Source organism: Talpa europaea (assembly GCF_964194135.1).
Source record: "Talpa europaea genome assembly, chromosome: 11".
Classification (NCBI taxonomy): Eukaryota; Metazoa; Chordata; class Mammalia; order Eulipotyphla; family Talpidae; genus Talpa; species Talpa europaea.
The window spans coordinates 21,194,794-21,207,336 of NC_140078.1; the positions used below are offsets into that span (position 1 = coordinate 21,194,794).

General features: G+C 37.7%; 1 protein-coding gene across 1 annotated transcript in view; it reads left to right on the top strand.

Moving 5' to 3' along the window:
- The window catches only part of PHF20 (PHD finger protein 20), a gene marked incomplete at its 5' end in the record, with an annotated part of 80,934 nt that overhangs the window by 55,094 nt on the left and 13,297 nt on the right, over nt 1–12,543 (top strand). The window contains 3 exons of the mRNA XM_084246817.1: nt 1,443–1,541; nt 2,069–2,233; nt 3,103–3,281. Of these exons, the coding sequence (XP_084102943.1) occupies nt 1,443–1,541; nt 2,069–2,233; nt 3,103–3,281 (443 nt within the window). The remainder of the gene's footprint in view (nt 1–1,442; nt 1,542–2,068; nt 2,234–3,102; nt 3,282–12,543) is intronic.

Genomic DNA, 12,543 nt, shown 5'->3' on the forward strand with positions numbered 1-12,543 from the left:
CTTCATGTATTAGCAATTAATGCTTTTATTGCTGAAAAATATCCCATTGTAGGATACACCACAAATTACTTGTCCATTAACCTGTTGATGGATATTTCGGCCTTTTCCACTTTGGACGATTGCAACAAAAGCTGCTATGGGGATTCATGAATAATTATCTATATAGGCATATGTTACCTTTTGTTTTGAGTTGGTATCTAGGAATGGAATAGCTTGATCATAGGATATATATACACATATGTATGCTTAAATAATATCTAAAAAGTCAGTTATTATCAGTTATTTGAAATTCCGCAGATGAAAATAGAAGAAACAACTGGACTTCTGCAATGGTGAGGCTCTTTTTAACTTTGAATACTACTTGGTAGAGTAGTAGGTAGGAAGCTTTTAAGAATGGAATTAGGGGGCCTCCCTGGTGGTGCAAGGGGTTAAGTCTCAGCACTATGAAGCTGTCTGCAGCCACTGCAGCATGGGTTCCAGCAGCTGTAGCATGGGTTTGATCCTCGGCCAGGGAGCTAACCCATATGGTGAAGCTGGCCTCTCCTGTCTCGCCTGCTGCTCCCCTCAGCAGTGTATTTCAGCTAACCCACCTGTTCTGTTCCCCACTGTGTCTCTGGTGAATCCTCTCACCCCTTCCCCACACCTCTTGCCTACACGCCAGCTCATGTATGCATAAATAAATAAAATAAATCTTAAAAAAATGAATGGAATTAGGAAAAATTATAAAGCGAGTAGTTTAGACAAGGTATACTGATAATGGAAAATATCTTGCTATGAGGAGTAGCAGTGTGAAGTTGTATTTGAAAAGTATGAGTTGCTTACTTTTAAGTGGTTAATCTTATATTATGTGAATTGTACCTCAATTCCAAAAAACAGGAAACAAATCCTGATGCTCAGGTCATATCTCAAGCCAATTAAATCAATATTTCTGGTGATGGGACCAGGCATTTACTTTTTAAAAATCTCTCCTGATCATTACAGTATGTAGTCATTGTGAGTGTCAGTGATCTAAGTAGAGGTGACAAACTTTTTGTAAAGGGCCAGACAATAAATATTTTCAGCTTTACAGGCCATTGAGTCTCTGTCTTCAATACTCAGCTGTCATTAAAACATGAAATATGTTTAAAACATATGTTTTAAATATGTTTAAAAGAGTCAATATGTTAAGAGTGAGCATGGTGTGTTTCAGTAGAACTTTAATAGACAAGTGTGCCAGAGTTTGCAGACCCCTGGCCTAAAGGCTGAGTGATAGAGGAAGGGCTCCACCCAGATCCATGACAGGAATGGAAAATGACCTCCCACGTAAAGTCAGTCCAGGAACTCTATTATAGCACCCTGTTTTAATTCTTCACATTGGACATGCTTCATTATGTAAGAAAAAACATTCCAGAGTTGAAAATAAAACATTTGACGCCAGTACTTAAATTTGTATTTAATTCTAGCTGCAAAAGACAAAGAAAAGAATAAAGAGAAGAAATTCAAAGAGTTTGTGAGAGTGAAGCCAAAGAAGAAAAAGAAAAAGAAAAAGAAAACCAAACCTGGTAATTTTTCCCCTGAGGTGTTTTACTTGGATTTCCTTTCCAAGGATTGCCTTCTCCCCAGTTCTAGCCTCTTTTTCACTGAGGAGAGGAAGGGCCAGAAGGCCTTTACTCAGCTTGTAGGGGAGGATCCCACTTACCTTGGGTGTTTCAAGCCCTGTGAGCATTTATAGAACTCCTCCCTCTTTCTTGCTGAATTGGCCAGCGTGCCCTGTTATAGGGCAGTGCATATAAAAGCTTCATAGGATATATGCAGATAAATAACTGTATGTTTGCACATGCAACTCTTAAATACACAACTCTGAACCATTTCAAGAAGGGGAGAAGGGTGGTGGTGATGAGATGTTTTTGAGGTTCTTGGAGATAGTTGCAAGTATTAACCCCTGAATATGTGTTCTTACCACTTAATAGTTGAATTGTTCCTGAGCCTTTGAGTGGTTGAAGAGCAGAATTGGTTGGATGGATGGGATTGATTCTGGAATGCCCTGATGTCTGGGGTTGCTAATATTTTCCTAACCCTGTTTTTCCAGAATGCCCCTGCAGTGAGGAGATCAGTGACACCTCCCAGGAACTTTCTCCACCCAAGGCATTTGCTGTTACCAGGTGTGGGTCCTCACACAAGCCTGGGGTCTATATGAGCCCACAGCTCCATGGTGCAGAATCTGGAAACCACAAAGGGAAAGGGAAAGTATGCGGTAAGGAAGCTCTCGCCTCTCATTTGCATAGTACTACTGAGAAGCCTGGATTTGTGTTGATATTGCCCAGACCCTTTGCATGTATAGTGTGTTGTATTTTAAAAGTAAGATGTATATGAAATTAAACAGGCAGCATTAACTGAGCCTTCCCTGAACTCATTTTTCTCTAACTTTGATGTGAATTATGTGTACCTTAGGTACCTCCAAGCCAGTTGTCTGTAACCAGTATCCCTTTCCATTCCTTCATTTATTGATGTTCTCTATATAACATGCTTGGGGGGAAATCTGAGTCAACCTTGAAGTAATTTATAGGGTGATTGTGGTTTAAAAGGAGTAAATAAGTTAATGGAAAATACTTAGACCCATGTCTGGTACAGAATAAGTGGTCAGTAAAGGTAATCAGGTACCATGAACTAGTGATTCTAGTTCTGATTACACTTGGAATCTATCCCTTCCTCATTCTCTGTCTATAGGGTTTTATAGGTGACTCTTTATATAGACTTGGCTATAAACCAGTCCTGGCTGGATGGGCTGAGATTGAGGAACATGTTTGAGTTGTTATTGTTGATGATCTGTGTAGTTCATGGGGGATTGTAGCTCTTCGGTCAAAGACCTTGAGCACCACTTACCTTGGGCCTAACTCAGTAAAATGAGGAAATGGAGTTCAGTTCACTGCCAACCAGCCTGCATCTTTGAGATGTAATTACTAGATGACAGACCCACAGAATAGATTGTAGTCCCCATTTCCAGGCTTTGTGAAGGTTCACAGAGGAGACAGTCTGTAATATCATTTCTATTCCTAACAATCTAAACTTTTAGAATTTTATAGTTATAATTTAAAATAGTGACTCTTTTATCTTTCCTCTCAGAGGAGGATAATCTAAGTGAGTCTTCCTCAGAGAGCTTTCTTTGGAGTGATGAGGAATACAGCCAAGATGTCGATGTGACCACCAACCCAGACGAGGAACTTGATGGAGATGAACGCTATGATTTTGAAGTAGTCCGCTGCATCTGTGAAGTCCAGGAGGAAAATGACTTCATGATTCAGGTAGGTAGCATTTCCAGAAGATAAGTGTAGAGAAGCACAAAATGGTCCTTGGAGAGAATTTTGAGGCACTGCAATTTGAAACCACCAAAAATAGCGAGTGACTCAGTTGCCCCAAATAGGCAATATTATCAGCGCTAGGTTGAGCTTTGCTTTTTGGTTCATTTTTCTCTGAATTTCAGGCTGTTGTAGCTAGCCTATTAGTAGAATAAGAGAGGACTTGAGGGATCATTGAGTCTAGACCTTTTATGTGCTGCTTGGTGCAGCTGGGACCCATATGATAAGGGCCTTGCCTGTGGTCACACAGTGAGGAGTTGAACAATAGGGACCCACATCTCTAGAGTAACTGTTTAATCTTCTTATGAACTCGTATCTTCTTGAGGTAAATTTTTTTACTGACTTAAAGAAATGGAGTTTTATAATTGACCTATTTCTTTTTCTTTATTTTCCTGACATTTATCTTGTCATCTCTATCTTTGGGATGTGCCTATGGACTGGTCTCCCTGCCTGCTTGCAAAGACAATCTTGGTGCTGGTCCTTTTGTTCTTAATCACAGATCTGGTGGAGGTGGCTGCTAATTCCAAGGGATGTCATAAATACCCTGCAGGTCTTGACAGCTACCTGTTCTGTACAGGGAATCTGAGTTTTTAAAGAAGTCATGGTTATTTTGGCTAGTAATCTTTTGGGGGTAAGTACAAATATTTTTGACACAGCAGACTGAATCCTAGAACTGAGGGGCAAGGTTGTGTTGCCAGGGTCGGGAGTCTAGAATTCCATCTTGAGGTGTTTGACGTCTTTCCCTGTTTCTGTGGGGTCCATTTGGTTCTTTTTCTTGCAAAGTGCAAAGTTTTTCTTGGCGGGTTTTCTTGCAAAATGCAAAGTGGTTACCCATGACCTCTCCCCTTTCCTCCCAGTTTTACATGTTTGTATTCAAGACACTGGCTAGGCTGAGCTTGGAATCAGTCCCAATGATAAATTCCTGAGTAAGGAATTCCCTTCTTGTTTAGATCAGATATTAGTCATCTGTGATGAGGGAGAAAGAGGTTTATCATGGCCAAATGCCATTGGTCTAATCATCTGGCTTGGTGGTGGTGGATGTTTGGGAGTGTAGATAGGGTTATACTATAAAAAAAGGCTGCTGGTGGCCTCCCTCTGTTATCATGTGGATGGAGTTGGGGGACTGTCCCCAGAAAAGGGGGTGATTACCTACTATAGAGTAAGAGTCCATGTGGATTGTTGAAATTATGGGAAAAAGGGCTAGCTTCCTTGGCCTATTTTCCGTGTTAGAAGTTTATCTGCTTGTCTTTATATTGTTATAGGCCAGCATGGCATCAGTTTGTGAAATTCACTTTTGGTTCTTAATTTCAGAGTTGGATTTATGCCACTTATCTTTGAGTTTTTGTACTTAATCTCTTTTCCTTTGCTTTGTTGAAACACAGAAGCTTTGTTATAGTTCTTTAAAAAAAAAAAAAACTTTCAGAAGTACCAGAGTGTTAGTAGGACCACTTGCTTTTGTTTTTTTATTTTCAACTTCTATTTTGAAATAATTTTAGATTTCACAGGATTTGCAAAGAAATGTTCAGGGAAGTGCCATGAGCCTTTTCCCAGGTCCATCTCCTATGCCAACAGTCCACACAACCATAGTACAGAATCAAAATCAAGATACTGACTTTGGTGCAATCTATAAACCTTATAAAATTTCACTAGTTAAACACGATTTGTTTGTGTATGTATATAGTTCTGTGCAGTATTGCAGAAAATATAGCCTTTTTTAATAACCACCACAATTCCTAATACCCAACTCAATCATACTCTTATTCCCCTTTATAGTCACAGCTATCTCTTCCTCCCTATCCTTAAATCTTGGACACCACTAGCCTGTTTTTCACCTATAATTTTGTGATTTTTGGTCAATGGAATCATGGGTTTTTTTTTTGTTTTTTTTTTTTTTTTTTTTGAGTGAGATTTATCCTAGTTGTTTCTTTTGAGAGTCTATTACTTTTTATTGTTGAGTAATGTTCTGTGATATGGATCACCATAGTAGTGCCCTTTCTATAAATCGACTACCAACTGTACAATTGAGTAGTGAGTTAATGTTTCTGGAGTGTTTTTAATAATATTTCATCTCCAACAAGACTGTATTTTTTAAAAATATTTTATTTTTTATAATTCTTACATCTTTTTTCATTTTTGCACAATGTATGCATTTTCATTTTGGTTATATTCCCCATACAATTGCACCCCCCTTATTTTGACTCTAGTCCTTCCTTTCCCCACCCTTCACCCCCCCCCCCCGTAGTGTGTCTCTAGTTTATAGTTGCTTGTTGATTTTGATTTTTACTTTGTATTGATTAGTCTTTTTCCTGGTATCTTATTTAGGTTTTCTAAATTCCTGCTATGAGTGAGACCATCCGGTATTTTTCTTATTCTTTCTGACTTATTTCACTGAGCATGATCCCTTCTAGCTCCATCCGTGTTGCTGCAAACTGCATGTGTTTATCTTTTTGATTGCTGAGTAATATTCCATTGTGTATATGTACCACATCTTCTTGATCCAGTCATCTATTTTTGGGCATTTGTGTTACTTCCATAGCTTAGCTATTGTAAATAGTGCTGCTATAAACATAGGGGTGCAGGTGCCCTTTGGAATTACTGTTTCTGTTTCATTTGGGTAAATACCTAGGAGTGGAATTGCTGGATCATATGGAAGCTCTATGTTTAGTAGGTCAAGAAATCTCCACACAGCTCTCCATAGTGGTTGGACCAGTTTGCTCTCCCACCAACAGTGCAGGAGAGTTCCTTTTTCTCCACAACCTCACCAACATTTGTTGTTGCTAGTTTTTTTAATATGTGCCATTCTTACTGGTGTGAGATGGTACCTCATTGTAGTTTTGATTTGCATTTCCCTGATTACAAGTGACAACAAGACTGTCTTAAGCCATTTATTTTTCCCATTTTATAATTAGGAAATAAAATTATATGGCTATTTATTAATGATTTGCTCATGGTTATAGACCCATCTAGTTATCAAGCTATGATTTGAATGTAGAACTCTCAGTCAAGTCCTTTTCCCCTATATTACCTTAGCTCTGGGGGTTCACATTTACAATTGAAAAGGGAACCAAAAAAAAAAAAAAAGTTTTGAAACAGTGGCATTTTCTAGCCTGGCCGACCAATCCCCTCTCACTTCCACAGGTTCTCTCTCTCTCTCTCCATTGAGGGAGTTTCTTTTTGAAAAGCCTTCATGGTAATCTCTGAGATTCAAGGTACATGAATGTTTTCCCATATTGCTTGATGTTTATGACCTTCTGTATACCATAGGTTAATAGTTTTCTGACTTTTCCAGCATCAGAAACCCTTTTCCTAATTGACTCCTTCATAGAATCCTAATATGTAACAGGTAAAAGCAGTAGTTTTGAAAGTTCAGAATGGTTAGCTTCACTTTTAGGTTTGGTAATTTAAATGGCAACACAAATCTTGTGATGTGTGACATGCAGTTAGGGTTGTGAGTGACAAGTCGCTGACATTGGACATTTTGGTCGTTCCTGTTTTTCTCTTTTTAGTCATACCTCTGTGAGACAAGCTTCGTGCATATGACCTTTGTAGGAATGACTTCTCCTAAACATTGTGCTGTATAGTCACTTTGATTAATCAGAGATGGGAAGAAAAGCATTGATTTGAGGACAACATACTACTGAGCCAAGCAGTATAGAATTATGGGCATTGGTGGGCTCTGTTCTCTTAACCTTAAGCTTGGAACTTTAAGCTTGGAACATGTTAGAATGTTCTGTTGTTTTATTTTAGAGTAGTCCCTTAAACACACACCCATTTACAGAACTTCTGAAGCTCTGTGGACTACAATTGGAAAATTTATAACAACATGAAAATTACTGTGATTTTACTAGAATTTTTTAAAATTTGTTTTTTAAAAGGATGCTGAGATAGTTAGTTTTTCCCCTGTATCTCTGGGTATGTGCTTAGTTCCTGGTTTTGGAGGCCTGGTTAGAATTGATCCTCATTTGTCCATAGAAATCTTCAGTGGGTGAGTAATGAAGACCCCTCCCAGCAAGACTATTCTGCCTAATCTTTATAAGAAACCCAACTCTGCTCTTCCATAACACTTTTGCTGTTGACTTTTCTGTAAGTAACAAGAATCATGGCGTGTTGGGGTTTGAGCTTGATGTGTTTGTTTTGTGCTTTGTGAAGAAACTAAGCTTGTAGCTCTTTTGTCCACACCACCTATATGTGGCAGAGCTAGGTGCCGACTTCCATGTCCTGTTTCCAAGGCTCCATATGGCTTTCTCTCCAGCTCAGCTTGGCTCCACACTTACGACTTCCTATCTAGCATGGTGATGATGAATTTACTTCAGAGCACCTTGATTTTTGTTGTAGAAGACTTTTCTCCACTTTACGCTTAAGGTTCATTTGACTGTTACAGAGGGGCAGTTTCTGACCTTATTATTATGAGCAATGAACCTTTTCTTTCAATAACTTTAGCAGAAGGCATAAATTTAGAGGGAGCTCATGAAAACAAACACTTAAAATTTTTAAAATGTGTTCATCACTTAAGAAGGCACCGGTAATTTTTTCTTAAAATACATTTTTTTTTTTTAGTTTTTTTTATAGAGTCATGTTTTTATTTATTTATTATATTTGTTTGTTTGTTTTGTTTATACATGCACTGGGTACAGTCAGAAGCGCGGGAGGGTGAGAGAATTCACCAGAGCCAGAGCGGGGAGCAGAGCAGGCAGAAGGACTGAAGTACACTGCTGAGGGGAGCAGCGGGTGGCAGGAGAGGTCTGCGCACCATGTGGGATCCTCCTCCGGGGCCGGGGAGCAGCCGGGGATCGAACCGGCGCCGCAGAGGCCGCGGGCAGCTTCGCAACCCAGCGCTCAACCGCTGCGCCACCGGGGAGGCCCTTAAAATACATTTTTAATTCACATTGCAATTTTATATAACCCCAGAATACGTTTAGAGTTTGTTTTCTAGAAGATGTATACATTACTTTAGAGAAATGATTTTCTTTGATCATTCTCATTATTTGATTGGTATCAACTTACAGCATAATGATATTGTATTTGTGTATATTATAAAATGAACACAGTAAGTCTAGATAGATAATATCCGTCAACCATACACAATTATATTTTTTTCATATCTATTCAAATATGATTTAGTGTCATTAACTATAGTCACCATGCTGTACATTATAGTTCTAAGACTTATTTATAATCGGAAGTTTGTATCTTTTGACCTCCTTCACCCATTTCTCCAGCCCCTTTACCTCCTACATACTTTTTTCTAAAAGGGACAGATAATGAATATTTTAGGCTTTGATGGCCATTTGGCCTCTGTTGCAGCTATTCAACTCTGCTCCTGGCAGCTGTAGGCAATATGTAAAGTGAATGTGCATGCTGTGTTCATACAAAATTTATTTCCAAAAATAGCTTTAGACAGATTTGGCCTTTAGGTTATAGTTTGCTGATCTTTGTTTAGAACAACAAATATTTTTTAAGAGCTGAGCCCAGGAAAATTTCATAGCATTTTTAACAAGAAGCCAATTTTAAAAGTTGTGTTTGCTTTAAAATATAGGTTATTTGTTACCAGCTAAAGCATCACATAATTCAGAATCCAAAGGTATATACATAGCTGTCCAGAGAAGAATCTTACCCTATTTTATCCCTCAACTACTTTTCTTTCCACATGGCCTTTCTCCCAGCCTAGCTCAGCACCTCACATATAACTTCCTATCTGGCATGGTGATGATGTCCTTACTTCAGACCACCTTGTTTTTTTTTCTGGGAGACTTGACTTGACTTTATACTTGTGGTTCAGCTACTGTGTTATGGCAGGACAGTTATTAGCTTCTTATGTATTATTCCAGAAACATTCTGGGTAAACAAACAGTAACAGATATATTTTCCCTATTTTTTTTATTGGTAGTAAAATATTCTTAACATAAAATTTACCATTTTAACCATTTTTAAGTATATATGGGGCCTCCCTGGTAGTGCAAGGGGTTAAGATACAACCTGTGAAGCTGTCTGCATTGTGTAGCACTCGTTCAATCCCCAGCCAGCCAGGGAGCAACCCACATGGTGCAGCAGACCTCTCCTGACTCGCCCGCTGCTCCTCTCAGCAGTGTACTTCGGTCAGTCTGCCTGTTCTGTTCCCTACTCTGTTTCTGGTGAATCCTCTCACCCCCCACACCTCTGACCTATACCCCGGCTCTGTATGCATAAATAAATAAATCTTAAAAAAAAAAAGTATATATGGCATTCAGTGAATTGGCTGGCATTGAGTTCATTCACATTGTTGTGCCCTGTCTTTGTTTAAACACAAATGTTATTTTAAGTAGTGTCTTCAGTATATTTCATTTAACAATATATAAGGTAAATAACTTTCCATTTTCAAATATAAAATTCTTCCCCTTTTTTTGACTGCATACTGGATGGATCATCATTTATTTACTCTGTTGATGGACATTTAAGTTGTTTCTAATCTTTTTTTTTTTTTAAATCTTTTTTTTTTCCTTAAGATTTATTTATTTATACAAGCACTGGGTATAGTCAGAAGCGCGGGAGACAGAGAATTCACCCGAGACAGAGCAGAGAGCAGAGCAGGCAGACTGACGAAACACACTGCTGAGGGGAGCAGCGGGCGGCAGGAGAGGTCTGCGCGCCATGTGGCCAGGGATCGAGCCGGCGCTGCAGAGGCTGCCGGCAGCTTCGCAACCCAGCGCTCAACCACTGCACCACTGGGGAGTCCCTGAGTTGTTTCTAATCTTAACAATGATGTAATGAATAATTTTATAAGTATACCTATGTAACCCAGTTTTCAAAGTGGAATTCCTGGGTCAAACAGTATGTGCTTTTATATTGTTGACTAATATTGCTGTCTGTCATAGCAATGTTATATAACCTTTCCTGGAGGCTGTGTCAAAGAAAAGTCTCAACAAATACCCTTATAAGTACAGTATTATCAAACATTATTTTTTGAGAAAGAGACTCTTCCTCCTCCTTTTCCCGCCTCCTCATCTTTCTCCCTCTCTTCCATCATTTTCCTGGCAACTTTAGTGGGATCCTTGGTGCCATCAAACTTTAATGTTGACTTTGGTCTGGCATCCTTCTCATACTTCACCTTCTCCAACTTGTTGTTGTAAGGCAGCTTTTCACTGTCAAGTAAGTATCTTGCCCAGCTCCTTGCCACTTCTCTGATAGAAATGCAAGGGTTTGTGGATTTGACTATGGAGCGGAATCCAGAACAGTAATAACCCAGCCAGTGGCCATTTGGGGGCATTGGAATCCATCTTTCCTCCCTTAGCTGGTCCCATAGTCCTTCATTTCTTGATCTTAGCATACTTTATCTGCCTTTGTCATTTCATCAAATTTAGACTTTTCCTTCTCAGGCAGTCATCTACCTCTCAGAGCACTTCTTGGAAAATTCTGCAAAATTGACAGGGATCTCTGAGTTTTTCTTATGTTTCTGTTTGCATGTCTGCACAAAGAAGGTGTGAGCAGTTTCTTGGTATCCCTTTAGCCATCCTGACTCCATTGTTTGATAATTTCGGCAACGCAGGGCATGATGCAAAGCTCAGTCTATCAAGCATTTTTGTCTTTGCTCTTCAGATAATTGAAAAAATAGTCCATTAGGATAGCCATTTCATACTTTATTTAATAAACTTTAAACAGATTTCATAACTGAAGCATTTGGAAAATGCAGACAGTTACAAAGAAGTAAACAAGAATTTTCTAGATTATTTTCACTCAAGGATAACTTATACCACTGCTTATATTTTGGAATATACACATATACATGCATATGTAAAAGTATGTCTATAAGCAGTTTCTCAGTATAATACTTCTATTATGAAAGTAGTAAAGGTTTATTATAAAAACTTAAGGCAATACATAAAGGAAAAATTAATGGATAATTAACTGCAACCCCAAAACTCAAAGATACTAATGTGTATACCTATTATTAGTCTAGTTTTATTTCATACTAATTTATATAACTTAAGTAACTTCACATACATTTATTCTTCTCATGTTAAATGTGAACATCATTTTATTTTAGAATTACATTTTTCCTTTCATCTGTCTGTTCATGTACTTCACCCATTTTTCTGATGAATGGTTGATCCGTTTCTTAGTCATTCATAAAGGTTTTTTGTATTGGCTGTAAGAATAGTTGCAAATATTTGTGCACATCTTGTCATCTGTCTTGTCTTAGATTTTTTTTGTTTTTATGAGATTGAATGTATCAAACTTTTCTTTAGTTGCTTATGAGAATTGAATAGAAGTTGCTGCTTCATTGGAAGGTCACAAAAACTTATAAAAGATTTTTCTCATGGTTTCCTTTATTACTTTTGAGATTTCAAATTTTTCTAATCATAAATATTTGACCCACCTGAATTATCCTATTACAAGGTGAAGGCTATAGCTACCCACTTGTCATAATAACCACACCTCACTATTGAAATGCTTTATATATTTTATTTCTGCATGTACTTTGTTCTTATTATGGATTCTTTCTTTTCCGTTATTGTTCCTTCTGTTGCTATATTTGCGTGTATAATTTAATTTTAATTATTATACTTTTATAATATTTTTAAAATATTTGGTAAGGCCAGTGCCCTCTTATTGTTCTTTTTCAAAAATTCCCTAGCTACTAATTCTAGAATCAGCTTTTATCTAGTTCCAAAGTTAATAATTTATTACTTTATTAACATTATGTTATTTTTATAGATTAACCCAAGGAGAATTGACACCTTTATGATAATGACATTTAAAAATTTCTTCTTAGAAATATTGCATATTCTATTCTGAGATATTATTATTCCTAGATAGTCTTAGATTTACTCTTAGGTATTTGATCTTTTCTGTTAGTATTCTTGTTCATTTCCAAATTTAAACTTCTTAAAGTTGAAAAATGTATTTTAGCCAGCTGCATGTGATAAAATTATTATTTTGAATTTTTCAACTTGGCTGTATTTGATTCAGTTTTGCTGAATTCTAGTACTCAAGAAAGTCATTGCTGAGACAAACTTTAATTCTTAATTATTAGTCTGTGTTTTGTTACTAATAGTCTTTGTTGCCATGCACCCTTTGCTTTCCCTCTGAACCTTAGTTTCCTCATCTGTAAGTTGAAGAATCTGGATTAGATCTTATCTGAAGGCTCTCTTTCAGCCTGCCCCTGTTCATTCTATTGTGGTTAACTCCTAGAGGATTTGTATCTGTCTATGAAAACCCTCTTGGTGCAAGG